General features: G+C 33.7%; 1 protein-coding gene across 1 annotated transcript in view; it reads right to left on the bottom strand.

The window, feature by feature from the left end:
- Positions 1 to 16,686, bottom strand: part of pole (polymerase (DNA directed), epsilon) — a 54,831-nt gene that overhangs the window by 37,458 nt on the left and 687 nt on the right. The window contains exons 2-18 of the mRNA XM_056457402.1: positions 15,740 to 15,875; positions 15,476 to 15,556; positions 15,038 to 15,082; positions 14,862 to 14,954; positions 13,514 to 13,668; positions 11,870 to 12,014; positions 11,714 to 11,794; positions 11,148 to 11,255; positions 8,512 to 8,622; positions 8,316 to 8,401; positions 8,067 to 8,186; positions 6,636 to 6,768; positions 3,485 to 3,598; positions 2,035 to 2,247; positions 1,288 to 1,395; positions 1,049 to 1,177; positions 167 to 269 (exon numbers count right to left, since the gene is read on the bottom strand). Of these exons, the coding sequence (XP_056313377.1) occupies positions 167 to 269; positions 1,049 to 1,177; positions 1,288 to 1,395; positions 2,035 to 2,247; positions 3,485 to 3,598; positions 6,636 to 6,768; positions 8,067 to 8,186; positions 8,316 to 8,401; positions 8,512 to 8,622; positions 11,148 to 11,255; positions 11,714 to 11,794; positions 11,870 to 12,014; positions 13,514 to 13,668; positions 14,862 to 14,954; positions 15,038 to 15,082; positions 15,476 to 15,556; positions 15,740 to 15,875 (1,961 nt within the window). The remainder of the gene's footprint in view (positions 1 to 166; positions 270 to 1,048; positions 1,178 to 1,287; positions 1,396 to 2,034; positions 2,248 to 3,484; positions 3,599 to 6,635; positions 6,769 to 8,066; positions 8,187 to 8,315; positions 8,402 to 8,511; positions 8,623 to 11,147; positions 11,256 to 11,713; positions 11,795 to 11,869; positions 12,015 to 13,513; positions 13,669 to 14,861; positions 14,955 to 15,037; positions 15,083 to 15,475; positions 15,557 to 15,739; positions 15,876 to 16,686) is intronic.

The following is a 16,686-nucleotide window of genomic DNA, read 5'->3' as shown; positions in this document are numbered from 1 at the left end:
ATCATTCATTGAATGAAAAAAAAAATACAAATAACAACAACATTGATAAAAAGTCATACAAGTTGTTTCAATTTGATCAATGATATGATCATTTCTCTAAAAAAGTAATCTTGCTGACCACAAACTTTTGTTGTTAAGCAAGTATCTGACATTAAACGTCACTCACTGATCTCTCCTCTCCATTGCCAAGTCATTCTGCGCTGACAGTTTGCACCAGGTTTATTAAAATCACAGGCGGCACAGGTCGCCTCATCAACCATGGCAGAAGGCTAGAAAAAAGAAAGAAAGAAAAAAAAAAAGATATGATTTGCCTGACTTGATTTGTAAACAGTTACATGACACTAAATACACTGCCTTATAATGTCACTAGAATACAATTAATATCTTAAAGAGATATTTCACCCAATAATAAACATTGTCTTCATTTGCACACACTTGTTTGAAACCTTTGAGTTTTTTTCTTCTGTTGAACACAAAACAAGATATTTCAAAAGTTCCCACTTAGATATGCTTGGCGTATAAAGCAGGTTTGGCATGCTGTCCCAGGAGAGAACCCTGAGCTCGGAGATGTTTGAGCCCAGGGCTCCCGCCCGGTCGATAAGCATATCAGGAGATCCGAGATCAGGTAGGTCTCAAGAGCTCCCCCTTTAGAAAAGGAAGAAAAAGGAGGAGATGGGGTGGAGGGGGGGATTCTTCCAAACGAAGATAGAATAGTAGGGAGAAAATGATCCATTTATAGTAAACTAGGATCACTCTGATTGGAATATTACTGATTACAGATGAGTGACCAGACGTGCTCAATCATATCACATGCTCCTCTCGAAATTAGTTTATGAAACTTCACTTTGAAGAAAGCTGGAAACCTGGAAACATTGACTTCAATAGTATTTGTTTTTCCTATTATGGAAGTCACAGTCACTGGTTACGGGTTTTCAGCTTTCTTCAGAATATCTTCTTTTGTGTTCAACAGTTTGGAACCACTTGAGGGTGGATAAATTTAAACTTTTGGGTGAGCCGTCGCTTTAAGAAGCGGAGAACTGCCCTGTACCTGTAGTCTGTTGGTGAGGATGATGTTTGGATACATGGCCCCTACATCAAGATGGTAAATAAGTGGACATTCTATTCTGTTGGGCACTTCCTTCAAAGAGACCAGCTTCCTCTTAATCTCATCGCACACCTGAAAAAGGATCAATTTAAATGAAAATTGGGAAGTCAAATGTTAAGCAAGCATCAAATGTCCACAGACAACAAAAAACAACAACAACAACTGATGCGATTGCAACTGACCTCATTAAAGTTGGTAACCTGCTCAAGGGGAATATTCTCCTCTTCCTCAATTGCATGACGAAGAGTACGTTCCACCCTCTGAATCAAAAAGTCAAACGCCGCAGGATTCTGTTGACATTAGACAAATCATAATATGTAAAATAAGTAATATAATGATAATAATAATAATAATAATAATAATAATAATAATAATATGTAGGACAACATGGAATCTGCGCGCAAAGAAAAACACAGATTTTCACCCATTTTTGAGCCAATCATTCAATCTATTAATTTACTTGTACTCAAAACATGTATTTTTGCTTCTTCTTCAAACTTCTTATTTAAAATGAGCTAAAACAATACAAATCTTCAGTTGTTGTTTGGACAATTTAATTGTTTTATGTTCAATTATGCTAAGCTAATCGATTTGTGTTAGGACAGCATGAGAGTATTGTGTGGAACCCAGCATTTTTTACAGGTAATGTAAATGTGTGTAAACTTATTTATTTAGTTAGTTTTTTATATTGATTTTACTGCTGTAGCTTTGTTCAAATTTTTGTTTGATTGTATTTTTTTAATGCGCTCCTATGTGAGCTCCTACACTCAAAATCTTTCCACATAAATCCAACTTATTTATTTAATTTGTTTTTACAAAATTCTGTACAGAAACAGCAAAAAATACCCACAAATTTTGTCTGGGCCTTGTAATATGCAAATACAAAATGCTGAAAACAGTGCTTTGGTTAAAGATGGATTCTTGTTTACCATTTTAAAGCGGCAGGGGATGTCACTGCGAAACACACCAGACTCCAGAGCCTCGACGTGGCCGCCCACATACGTCTCGGAGTCCAGTACATGCCCATCATCTGTGAGTTTGTTAAAGACCTGCTCCTGCTTGTTTGGGAAGACGATGTTGACATGGAAGGCCTGAACCATCAACAAGGCTTCGCACAGGGTACCAGAGCCTTTCCGCAAAACCTGTTTTCACATTTTTGTCCAAAGATTATTTTATTAGTGAAAACTAAAACCAAGACTAAAACTCAGTCAAAAGTAAATCAGTCAAAAAACATTTTGTTAACTAAAACAAAAAATTATGCTGGGCAATGATTAATCTTATTCAAAATAAAAGTTTGCAATGACATAATATGTGTGTGTTATATTTATTCACTATTTATATGTGATACACACATAAACATAAAATTATTAAAAACTATTTTACATAGAGTGTTACATAGAAATGTAAATTTTATACAATTTGTATCTTTTACATATATATTAATAATACATTTTCTCAAAATACATGCATGCATGTGTGAATTTACATATACATTATTATAATATACATGATACACACATATTTTAAGTCAAAAAAGCACTAAAAACAATTCATAAAAAAAAAAAAAAACACTTACTGAGAAACTGAATAAGCACATATTCTGTGGCAGAAATACCTGACCTACAGCTGTTTAGAGAAACACTTGTAGATGTGCTTTTACAGTCAAACGCATGATTTATATATATATATATATATATATATATATATATATATATATATATATATATATATATATATATATATATAAATATAAATGCTTAATTTCTATGTAAACACCACGTGTTCTAACTTTTCTTCATTTGCCAAAAAAAAATTAACTAGACATGCTTAACTGCATATAGAGTATTACAGTATGATCTTTAATATGATTTAATAATTCTTTATCATTTTTACTTTTATTTTTTTGCATATGTATGGTGTTGGATTTAATGTCTGTTCAAATAATCATTATAATTTTATTATGCAAGCTGTGCAAACACTAAAATTGGCTCTGGTCAACACTGGACTGTTAAACTAAAATGACTAAAACCAAATATGAAAAAATATATAATAGAAATTTAGTTCACAAATGAAAATTAAACTCATTCATTCATTTTCTTTTCAGCTTAGTCCCTTTATTAATCTGGGGTCGCCATAGAGGAATGAGCCGCCAATTTATCCAGCATGTTTTACACAGCAAATGCCCTTCCTGAAAACTAAACTAATAAAACTATTTAACAATGAACTAAAACTGAAATGCACAGTAAAATTAAAACAGTATCGAAATAAAAATGCAAAAATATTATAACCTTGGTGTGTCGGCAAACACAAGTAAACAACATGATATTACATTACAGATTTGATTCATTAAGCGGCAACAATAAAAATAAAGACACAGACCTCATCAGGTTCCATAGGAATAATAGTGCAGAGGGCAAAAATGAAGGGATGAACATATTTCATGTAGAGGTAGTATGTAGCCACAGCGTCAGACACGGAATAGGTGGCCAGAGTCTAAAACACAAACACAATAAACGAAGGTAAGCACTGTCATACAGAGTTAAGAAATTAGGAATAGGCATACATGATTATTGCATACATTTGGGGTAAGTTCTTGAACTTTCTTCTACACTTCTAAATTTTTGTATGAAAGTTTAACACTGGAACTAGCTGATTTGTTTAACTACTAGAATTACCATAGCGGCCATTCAGACCACTCTCATTTAAAACGTCAGCGTCACGTCATATTTACATTCAAAGCTTCTATTGAAATATTAAAATTAAACTTTGAATATTTAAATAAGTCATCACCCTAAAATATATATATATATATATATATATATATATATATATATATATATATATATATATATATATATATATATATATATATATATATATATATATTTTTTTTTTTTTTTTTTTTTTTTTTTTTTTTGTAATACAACCTATAGATGTAAAGTTAGGATAGGTTAGACCACCAGCAAATGTCCGTGGCTCACTTTCATTGTCACTTTCTCAAGCAGGAGAAAAGGCTTTTTCTGAATATGTTGTTCTGAAAGACATATCTGAAGTAAAGTTATGCTTTTGCCAACAGAAAGTCATGTTTTAATACTGTTTTACATTCAAGCACAAGAAAAAAAAGTGACATAATTGATGCATCCTAAGCCGACAGACATGACGTTTATATTTTAAGCATTACCTGTCAGCAGTGACAACGCAAATCAGCATGTTTATCATGTCACACATCAGCTGCTGAAATATATCTGTGGTTGTTGTGTGTATGGCCGAGTGTTAGACACACACTTAGTCATACTTCCAAAGAGTATATGCAGTCAAAACTTAAGCTTTTTGTTTTGTGTTGTACATATTGAAGGGGGAGTTTAAATTGCTATGAAAATACAACAAATAATAGGCACAATAATTATTACTCTGTTCCAACCAATTGTACAGTCCCAATAGCGTAAGGACAGCAGAAAAAATTTGGGTAACTTAAGTGATTTTACTGGCTATTGTTCTTCAGGGCTCGATACTGCGACTGTTTTGGTCGCATATGCGCCTGAAATTTTATCTACATTCGACCTCAAAATATATTTGGGAGCATTTGTGCGAGTGCAAAAATTGTTGCAGAGTGACCAGTTTTCACAGCAAAATGTTCACCGCATACGTGGATTTAGGAGACACTCAAGCATTATGCATCTTTGTACCTAAAAACACCAAACGCAGTGCTCAGGAATGGTTTAAAACAGTTGACATGTCAACTTGCTGCAGTAAACAAATCCCACAATGCTTGCCCCGCCTTCAAACTCTTCTTACTGGCCCACTGCGCTAGAATAGAACGCGAATGGATTGGTTAATATCAGCTGTCAATCACTCAGATCCAATGATGGGGAGCTACAGCCGCGAAAATGTAAAGGTCTGGATACGAGAAAATAAAACCAACACTGGCAGATTTAGCATTAGAAACCATCTAAAGTTACAAAGAATGGCACCTCTGATTAGTGATCATGTAATGAATGTCAATCCAGCATTTACGCTTTTCAAAGAGTGGATAAAAGACTTCCAGTGGTTGAAGTCCGCTATGAAAACGACTAAAGCCATTCACCGTAAAGCAGGGGGGACGGAGTTTTCAGGTAACAGTGTTTGCCACATCTACACAATTTAAGCCCGAGATGTTCTATTTAGTCCTTCATTTAATAGTCACGATGCTGACAGTCGAGCGACTAGCACAGCGTTTACAATCGCTAAAGAGCAATTATTAACTGAGATTAAACTAGTATTGCAGCTCATGAAAAGACTGTTGCTGCTATTAAGATGACGTATGCAAATAATAAGTTATATGTCAATATCATCTTTGCAATATCAGACACCACCCGTGAGAACAGCAAAGTTATTGTCGTTAACTCAACAATGTCGTTAGTTCATCAAGCAGTGCGTGCAGGGTCGGTGGGCGCATGCAGATTTGAATTAGTGTGGATTTCAAATGCAAATAAATCTGTTAATATAAAACGTGTAGTAACTGCTCAGAATTTTTGGTGGGTGCGACTAAATTTTGTCTGGTGGGCCTAAATTTTTGAAGTTAGGAGCACCTGTGCTACCAAGAAAAAAGGTTAATTTCAAGCCCTGTTCTAGTTTTTATGCAAATCTTAAGCATATGAGGAAAATTTATTAAATGAGACCATTTGAATTAAATATTAGCAAAATTATCATATTTGTTACACCACCAGCATAACAGCCACGAAGAAGCAATGTCAGCCACGAAGAAGGGTTTATACAAAAAAATACAAGTGGAATAAAACTGATAATAATCAAACGACCCTTGAATATTCACAAATATAGAGCTTTATTAAAAATAGAGCACTTACGGACATACATTTCAACGTTTAAATCAGCCACAGAAATAAAACGCATATGCATTACTCTCGACCGTACACTGAGAGAAAATGAAAGTAGAACTAATCTGAATGCAGTACTTTAAATGTCGACTAGGTGGTGGGTCAAAACCACAAGTGGCTAGACGCGACAGCACAACAATGATTCAAAATGTATGTTTTGAGGGCTGAACCTCGTTATATTTTTGATGTCAGTTGCAGGACAGAGGGAGAAGCAGGGCGGGCCGTAAATGGCCCGCGGGCCGGCAGTTTGAGACCCTTGTTCTAGGTTGTTGTTCTAGGTAGAATCATAACTCTTTTACATAACAATCATAACTCTTTTGTGTTTTGCAATTTTAATAAAATAAAAAATGCAAGACGGTAATATACAGATATATAGTCAAAGTCAGGGAATTATAGATATGTGTGTTTTTTCAACAAAGTAATTAATTAGCTAAAATTTTAAACGGTCAAACGCCTCTGTAGTTTTAGTGCTAATGAATCACGACTCACATCCGTACACACATTTCAGGCAAATATTTGTGAGTACGCATGTTTAGTGAATGATACCCTTTGTCTGTGAGAATGTGCTCATAAATCAACCGCCTGACTAAATATTTAAGTAAACACTTATCAGCACAAATGATCATAAAAGTATGAAATTTAAAAAAATATTTGACCTGTGGTTCTTCAGTGGCCATGCGGCACATCTCCTCTGGGTCCAGCTCCACAGGGTCATAGCCTAATTTAGCTTTTGCGGCAGCCTTGAGGTTATGACTTCCTACAGGAAGGTAACTGTCTCTCTTTACCCACCTGAATAAAGCAAGAAGATAAGAAAATATGTACCGACTAATATAATGCAATACAACAGCAGTTATGACAATGTCAATTTAATTCACTACAGTCTCTATAATGCCTGGTTTCCACTGAGCGGTATGGTTTAGTATTTTGTTCTTGCTTCTTAGCACATGTCTATTTGTCACTAGATGCTGTGTTCAAGCTCAGGTTGACCAGCTCGTCACTCCCCTGGCCTGAGGATTCTCCGTGAACCAATAGCATTCAGCAAAGAGTCCAGATATACCCTTTTGGTGCCGTACTGTTAAGGTACCTTACAAAAAAATTCCAAAAAAAGTTCGCTATTTTGGTATTTCTGACAGTGGGAATGACAATAAATGCATACCATTAGAGATGGTCATAATGGACTTGAAATTTCTAAAGACATAGGTCTTTTTTGGTCTCTCAGTAGATACACATCAATTATAGTCTTTAATGTTGTTATCGAAATACATACCAGAAAATATACATTACAATACTTTCTGTTATTTATTGCAAAGAATTGTACACTGAAACAGTCGGTGTGTTCCAAATCATGGTCGCCATATTAAAGTGTCATTCCAAAGTGTAGTGATAAAAACTGGCAACTTCGAAGGGCCCTTTAAAATGAAAAATACAACTGATGGACACTTTGAGAAATTATCTTGGCAGGGAAGCTGTTTGGTGTCAGACTGCACTAAATTTGGAAGGGCTCATCCCTATGCCCTAATTCAGTGTTTCTCAACCACATTCCTGGAGGACCACCAGCTCTGCATATTTCTGTGTCTCCTTAGCCTATTAGCAGAGACTGAAAGACCAGTAATGGAACGTGGTTGAGAAACACTGCCCTAATCCTTTCAGAGGTATTAGGACATAGGGATGAGCCCTTCAGAATGGAATTCACTCAGTGTTGCAAGCCTGCATTGAAATGTTATTTTCATTCATACTGGTCTCTAGAGGGCACTCTTGCGCATAATCTCCATGCGTAGATTACTGAATTAAAGACGTCAGATATCACCGCACGTCAGCAAAGACGATGCGGATGATAGAAACACTCAACTGGTGTTATGAAGAGAATTAAGAGTGAAAATATGTCACAAAACTATCACACGCATACTGTTATATTAATAATTAATTGAACAGAATGATTATATTTATTGATATATTTATTGTTTTTTTTAGTATTGTGTGGAGTATTTTTACCAGTATGTTGCAAGTGTTCCATCCCTAATCTCTACTGTATGGTACCAAACCGTACTACTCAGTGGGAACGAGCTATAAGACAACATTTCAGCCACCTTAGGCAGTCCATGTGAATAGCCTGGCTGGCTTTATATTCTCCCTGATTGTCCTTCTGGAAGCCGATCTCCCGGTGCATACTCAGACCTAATTGGGCTGCTCTGGTCTCTACAAATGGCCTAAGGACACAGGCACAAATTCATCATAAACACATGCTATATGTCACAATGATTCGCCAATACCATTTTAAATAATATAAAACATAGTATGGAAGAAATATATGAGGTTTATTTAAAATCCTGTCCTACCAGTCAAAGAAATCACCGTTGTAAGTGACAAAAATGTTTGGCTTGGTCTCATGGACGTGCTCAAACCATCTCTGAATGAGAGATGCCTGAAAACAGACAGAAAATTTTTTTTGTTTGTTTTTTTACTTTTTAAAGGGTTTGTTTTAAAACTTAAGCCATTTTACCAGTTGTTCAGATATTCTCTGCTCAATCTTACCTCATCCGGTTCATTAAATATAGTGAAGGGTCCCTCATATTCAGGTTTTGGGGTGAATTCAAAGTCCTCAATGTCCTCAGACACAATTTCTCTGTTTGTGATGAGAAAACCCTAGGAAAGTAGTACATAAATGTCAGTGTCTTGTGTTAAACATTAAAGAAGCAGATAAACAAATTTAACTCTTTCATGCGCAAGTTCTAAATACTCCAGTTTGTCACGAAATGTGACAGTCCCAATGATTTATGTATTTATCATATTTTGTTTCTTTTTACCATTTTCTGCAAACATTGACAAACGTCCTGAATATACTGTGAAATATCGAATATTCCGTTCTCGAATATGTGTAAGAACATGCATTTTGTCTTTAAAACAGGTTGATGATGATCATATTACTTGATACATGACTGGTGATGGGGACCGCCATGTTTAGTCTGCTGAATTGACAGCATGTTTATTCATAATTTTCTTCCAAAATACATGAAAGTATGTGGCTGTTTAAGTGGGAGAGAAATAGTGCAATGTTCTAATAACATAAACAGTGTGTACTGTATCTTACGTGAATAAAGCACATTGTCCACTTATATTTTATTAATTATTATTGCCATCCCTACAGACTTCAGCATGTATTTTACAAACCATAAATGCTATGTTTTGCTAGTAGTCATACGTATTTGAATGTCTGAAACCTAAAATAAATGTTATTTGTTTGAAAACACTGATAAATGATAATTTATGACATCATATTTAAGTTTTAGATTGAACTGTTGATTGCTTAGTTTCTAATTATATATCTGCTGTTTCTCTTGGTCTTATTTCTATGTTTTTATAAGATTCTCTTCATTTTTACTAAATATTACTGTCTCTGGTCAGTCTTGTGGCTGTTTTTAAATGTGCTTTATAAATAAATGAACTTTTAGCAGTTGACGATGTGCGTTCTCAACGTTAAAAATCACACCAGTGTAATCATATGCTTCAGGTACCAGCCTAGACTGATCACACCAGTTTTATCATATGTGTAAGAGGGTTAAATACGACATAAATAAAACTGACAATAGTATGATTACAGACTCTTTAACGGCTGTTCTAGCCAAGGTTATAGTTAACGAAAACGAACGAAAAAATAAAAACTAGAATTAAAAAAACATTTTCGTTAACGGAAATAAAAATAAAAACTATAACTGCATTGTGTACATGCAAAACTAACTCAAACCAATTAAAATTATTGCAAAAACATTCTTTTAGGATGTAAATATATTTTTACATTTAGTCTTTGTAAATGTATTTAATACATAAGCCTTTTGGAAGTAAATTATTTACTTTGAGATGCCAGTTTTACGCCTGGTGTTTGAGCCGTATGGCACCTCGGAATTCCGGAATCCTCGGAATCCATTGGCCAGATCAAGCTGGTCCTCTATCTAGTCAGTCCTCGATGTTGCTCCCGCGACAAAAACAACGACTGGACATGACAGCAGCGTGGTGACAGCATTAAATACGACCCAAGCAGACACTTAAAAGTATTAATTTAATACATTTGTGTCCAATAATGGGTTTTATTTCCGTATTAGTGATCCTGTGAATGAATTAGTGATCGAAATATTCTTTTAAGCGGATCTTCTAAGTGAACCGGTTAAACTAATTCACAAAATCCAACTAAATCACTTGAAATGATTCGCATCTCCAGTAACCACTTATCCACAAAAACGTACTTTTTAACATGCCTTATAACACCCTCTGACTTAAAATAAACCAATTTCCAGAGTTATTAGTTATTAGAACAGTAATGTTACAGACATCGGCTTTGAGAACGGGTGAACTTATAATAATGCGCATGAGTGATTCAGTGAACCGAACACATGACAGCCTGCTGTGACCGAATTAAACTTTAACAACTGCAGGCAGTGCAGGTAAACCGAGGGATTAAATGAGAGGATCTGGCGAAACGTACGTTTATTTCACAAAAATAAATAACAGAATAACAGAAAATCGTAATGGAATTTAAATAGGCGAATCATGCTTCAGTTGGGTTACAAAAATTGAATTTTCAGATCATGGTGATATTTTAACTGACTGAAATAATGATTGCTGACTACATTATATATTATTATACATTACATATTATTTTTGATTTGTTGAGCCCAAAGATGGGGGAATTGTCACGAAAGATCCAGTTCACGGAAAAGATCTGGGCTTTCCATCACTACTGTGTATCTAACCCATGAAGCAGCCTTGCACACATATTGAACGGTAAAGTTACTTAGGCCTGCTATCTTGTGGGCCGTTGTATTTGAGTTTGAGGACGGGTAGACACTCTTAGTGTTAATGTGTCCTCTGAATACAGATTTCAAAAATGTATCTTTGGTTGAGTTATTATCCAATATTTGGATGATTTTGTATCTTGCACCTAACAAACATCCTAATTTGAAAAAAAAAAAAAACGAACACTGAAACCAATAAAAACTAAACTAAAACTAAGCAATTTCAAAATATAGAAACTAATAAAAACTAGTAAATCTACCTCTAAAAATGAAATAAAACTAACTGAATTTGGAATCAAAAAGTCAAAACGAAATAAAAACTAAAACTAATGAAAAATCCTAAACCATTATAACCTTCATTCTATAATCAAATGGTGTTACCTGTCCATCAATCATGTATGATATCATCATGATCTGGTCTGTTTCAGCATCAGGAAACTTCAGAGGAAGTTTAGTGGTCTCAATATCAAAAGCCAACACAACAGGATCCTTAGAGAGAGACACAAAAATACAGCATTGATTTAATGACTCATAATAATAACTAATGTAGGATCTTCTCTTAAGAAAGTGGGATAATATTATCGACACGCAATCTATAAGACATAGTTCCCCCAAAATTGAAAATCCTGTCATCATTTCATCATCCTAGATCCAAACCTGTATAAGTTTCCTTCCTTTGGTGAACACAAAGGAAGATATGCTGAAGAATGCTGGGGGAATAAAACAACCATTAACTTCAGTTCTTCAGAATAGCTTATTTTGTGTTCAACACAAAGTAAAAAAAAAAAAAAGTTAACAAAAGTTTTGAACCACATGAGTTTGAGTAATTGATGAAGAAATTAAACAATTTTGGGGGGTTGAACTTTCCCTTTAAACACCAGAGATTGTGTCTAAACAAAAATCACAAGCAAATAAAACATGCAAGAGTTTCTAGAAAAGATTCTTACAGGTCTTTCCACAAGATCATCCCTGCGCACAATCTCAGGAGGATAAGCACTTCCTCTGTACCGCACATTATACCAGTGAGCCTGTCGGAAATCAGAGCAGTCAATCAAGGTCTCAAATCAATATTAAACACAATATCATTCATGCAGTTTCCCTACCACGTGAATCTTCAAGTCAATAGAAACGCGGACGTGATAGGGCACATCATATTCTCGCATGTCTAGGATGTTGTCAAGCTGCTCGGTCATCTTTTTAGACGAGCCACCCTCATCCTCTGTCACTACACTTCCACCAACCAAAGCACTGGAACACACAAATGACGCTTCATTTTATTTGCAGCAAAAATAAACAGTGTCAAATGCAAGAAGAGTTTTTTAATCATGATTTTACTATTATTTAAATAGTGTAGATTTTTTTTTCTTTTGCATTGCTTCAACATAAAGGTTTTGAAGGCACAGTATGTAATTTTCACCACTAAAGGGCGTATATTCACAACAAACAAAGACATAGTTTGATGACATCATGACTGAAATCATGGGAGATTTTTTTTTTAATTAGGTTTGATATTATTTTGTTTTTTAGTGGTTTTGTTTAGTTTAAATATTTTTATTGTATGTTTTTGCATTTTTTTGTATGTTCATTTTAGTCTTTAAGTAGTCTATATTTAATATAGCTATTATAGTATTCACCCAAAAATATAATTCTATCATACTCACATGATATGAGTTTCCTTTTTTTATTGAACATAAAAGAAAAATAACATCCATAGGAGCAAAAGATAAATAAAAACTACAAAGTCGATGGCTACAGCATTCTTCAAAATATATTATTTTGTATTTAACACTACAAAGAATCTCAAGCGAGTAACAAGTGGAGGGAGCGTAAACAATGACAATTTTCCCCTGAAAATTATTTGTTAGGAGACAACTTTGTGCGATTTTGATAAATAATTCAAATTCAAAAAGCAAGATATTGATATACGTTATTAGAGGATTTTGGTTTCATATTTTGAAAATTTCTACTCCCCAGCTTATTTCTCTCTATCATTTATTTTGTCTTTTAATTTAATTACATATTTGTTACTTGTATTTTTATTATTATTAATGTGGATATAAAGATTGTAAATCTAAACTGATTGTTATCGAAGTCCTTTGTCTTGTCCCTTAAAAAGTATTAATGGACTTTCTGTAATTGTTGAAGCATTGTAATAACAAAAAATGAATTTGTGTAAAAAAAAAAAATCATAATAATTGTGGTTTTGATTACGGGACTCCTGCAGCAATCATGTTTATAAATGAACTAAAGTATTCACAGAGAAGATGCAGTGCTGTTTTATCAGTCTACAAACATGTTAGTCTTCTGTTATAATGCTGCTCTGAGTAGTCTAATAAAACACAACATATTAAAGCATCTTTGGTGTTTCCCTGTTTTCTCTAAAATAAAATTTAAAAAAAGTAAGGGTGTGTCATGAGCATGAAGACACAGGACATGGTCTGTAACATTGGATAAAATTGCTTATTTCTATGAAATTGAACATTATGTGAAAGATCTGGTAAAATGCAGGAACATACTGTAAGTCATAATATATATATATATATATATATATATATATATATATATATATATATATATATATATATATATATATATATATATATATATATATATATATACTCTATACATAACACTCTTCTAGTGGTTTTTAATACTTCGATAAAAAAATCTTACATGTTGTGCCTTTAAAACAAGCAGGACATCTACATCTACGGTGTGCTTTCTTGGCAATGCCAAAGTGTGAATACCTGGACAGCATGCTTGTATAGGCATCATTAGACTTCTCTCTCTCCCTGTTCTTGCGGACAGCAGGTGAGATCTCTCTTTTTACTTTAATAAGATCATCCACAGTGTTAAAAGAGAGTTTGATGTAGTTCCTCTTTAGTCCGACCAGGTGGTTAGGCTTTGAAGGATACACAACAAATAAATGAAATAATGCAGTAAAAATATGAGATTGATTAACATTAGGGTATATATTCAGATAACATAACAACAATAGGTAGGGCTGCACAATATATCGTTTGAACATCGATAACGCAATGTGTGTGTCTGCAATAGTCACATCGCAAGATATGCAATGTCGAGTTAGGACTATAGATGACCAGAAACCACAGGTCCAAACACACGAGATTCACGGAGACGCTGCAGAACAGAACCATACTAGAGTGAAAGTTTATCATCTGCATGTGTTTTTAGAGCCTGTGACTACTGTATGTGAGCATTTGAAGAGAGTTTAAAACATTTTAGTAGCACATAAAGAAGTTTAGTAAAGGCTATTTTCATGGTGAAGACTATACAATGCTATCTTACATGTAATTGTTCAATTCATGTACATGAATACAGTTGCTCTCTCCAGAAAACCATAAGGCACTGGTTTTTTTCACTTTAATATTTGCCCAATTGTTTATGACTGTAGTTTATGTATATAATAAATTACATAAAATATATTCATATTTCACTCCCCTACAAAATCATCCCAAATAATGGCATTGCAAATAGAGCTATTTAAGTCATCTGGTGAAATGATTTCACAATATATATTGCAGAGAAAAAAATATCGCAATGTATCATTTTTCCAATATTGTGCAGCCCTTACAATAGGTATATAAATCAGAATGAGATTTATTTGCAAAGTGTGCACAAACACAGAAGGAATTTTTTTTCTAGTTTACAGGAGCTGAGTGTACATACATACATACCAGCACAAAAGAACAGTAAGGACATTTAAATAAATTTATATATACACACTATTTATACACACACAAACAAAACATCTAGATGATTTATGTGCATTGTTGACTATTTAAACTGTAAAAATAAAAAAATTAAAAAATGTATTTCCAAATAAGCGGCTTTTAGATTACAGACAAACAACATAAACAAAATAATGGCATTGTTTATAGCCATACAAAACAGGTAAAAACTGATTGCAATTCAAGGTCTGATATAGCCTGAGGAAAAAACATTTTTATTGCATAGAGATCTGTAGCATCTGCCTGAGGGAAGAATTGTGAGCAGAAAATTCCACACACAAAACATTGTGTGTTTGCGCACAATTCTGATAAATAATGTCAACAAAAGAGTAACATCACCTACCAGATCTAAATCTTCCTTTGGCACAGACTCAAGCTTCACTACTTTCCCTTGGAACTTTTTTGAGAGGAAGGAGATCACTTCTCTTTCAGTGTTCTTTAGTAGGCACAAAAAGACACAGTGATTCATTCCATCCGCCCACCACAATACCTTTTTATTCATTGCAAAAACTAACTCACCTTTTTAGTGGCTATGTAGAAATATGGCTTGTACGGAAGGGCAACCTATAATGAAAAAAAATAAAAAGGGAAATAGTGTATATAGTCTTTGACCTGCTTTGTTTATGTGATTCAAGACAAAACACTGTATTGGTAAAACGTTTGGGGCAAGTTTAATACACTTAAAATGACTAGAAATGCATCCTTTGCATTAAATCAGCATATTAGACTGAATATGGAAGTAATGATGCTAAAATATAGTTTTCTCATCACATGAGCAAAATATATTAAGTAGAAAACTATTGTATTTCAAATCTTGCTGTATTTCACAATATTATTATATCATACAGGCTTCCAATTTTAGAATAGTAGTGTATTTTTATTTAACTGGAGTACCCTTTAGTATTACAACAGGAAGAAATAATTATTTATATTTCGCAAATTGATGTAATATCACACCTTGAACCTGTTTCCATCTTCCTGTATGAAGTAATAGTCCACAGCACTGATCATTCGTTTGTCATCATCCAGAATCTCAGTCTTTAAAAAAACACACACAAAAACCCATCATCATCATCATCATCATCATCATCATCATCAAGAGTATCATTTTGTTGACGTTCAAATCTTTCATCATATTTGGGAAGTTTATCAGTAAAATCTGGTAGGAAAGCTTTATGGCCATGAAATGAATACGTTTAAGTATCTGATGTTTATTTATACCGGATGCATGTTGATAAGCCATCCTGTTTTCTCTCCAGGCTCCTTCATCCGTTCAAAACCAAAACGCTCGTCCATACTGTCAGTGAACTGACTACGCTCCAGGCGCTTGACAGCGGACAAAGCTGATGCATCATCCCTTAAAAAAATATATAAAAATCAACAGTCAGTTGAATACTTGAACTGTAAAAGCACAACATCATATTTCAGGAGAAGCTTTTTACATTGAGGTAAAGCTGGTTTAATATTCACACATTCTGACTTTCTGATATATAATTGCATCATTTTATAGAATTTCAGAAAAACACTCTTTGCAAATTCTAAATAGTGAAATTATATTATCAGCCTCTCGTCAGACTCTCAAAGTACATTGTTCACAGTCAATTAAATGTTTTCAAGTCATACTTACATGTGATTTCAGACCGGGTATTCAAAGTACCATGTAAACAATGTAGGGAGCATGTCACAAACTGTCAATGAACCAATGTGCAAATATAAAACAACTTTACCTCAAGACATTTTTCTAACACTTGCATTATCATCTTACACTGCTGTTGAAGAGTTCTGATATATATATATATATATATATATATATATAAACATAATTTTTTTTATCACAAAAAAGAGTCAATTTATAAATAAGTGGCAACATTTTACAATGATGAACATTTGCTAACATGCAGTAGTTAACATGAACTAAAAGCAAGCAATACATTTTAGCAAGCTTAGCATTTCTTACTCATCTATGTTAATGTTATTTCACAGTGCATTTATTAATGCCAATAAATAAGTCTTGATTTTAATAATGCATAAATATATCCTGAAACCTACACTGACTAAATTAGTAAACACTACAGATGTATTTTATTAATAATTATTAGTAACTAATATAGTTATCTAACGTTAAGAAATAAAATATTACTGTAAACGTTACCACGAATTACCATGTA

This window comes from Danio aesculapii, chromosome 5 (genome assembly GCF_903798145.1).
Source record: "Danio aesculapii chromosome 5, fDanAes4.1, whole genome shotgun sequence".
Lineage (NCBI taxonomy): Eukaryota > Metazoa > Chordata > Actinopteri > Cypriniformes > Danionidae > Danio > Danio aesculapii.
The sequence above is the reverse complement of the archived record's forward strand: the minus strand, read 5'-3'. Positions and strand labels throughout refer to the sequence as shown.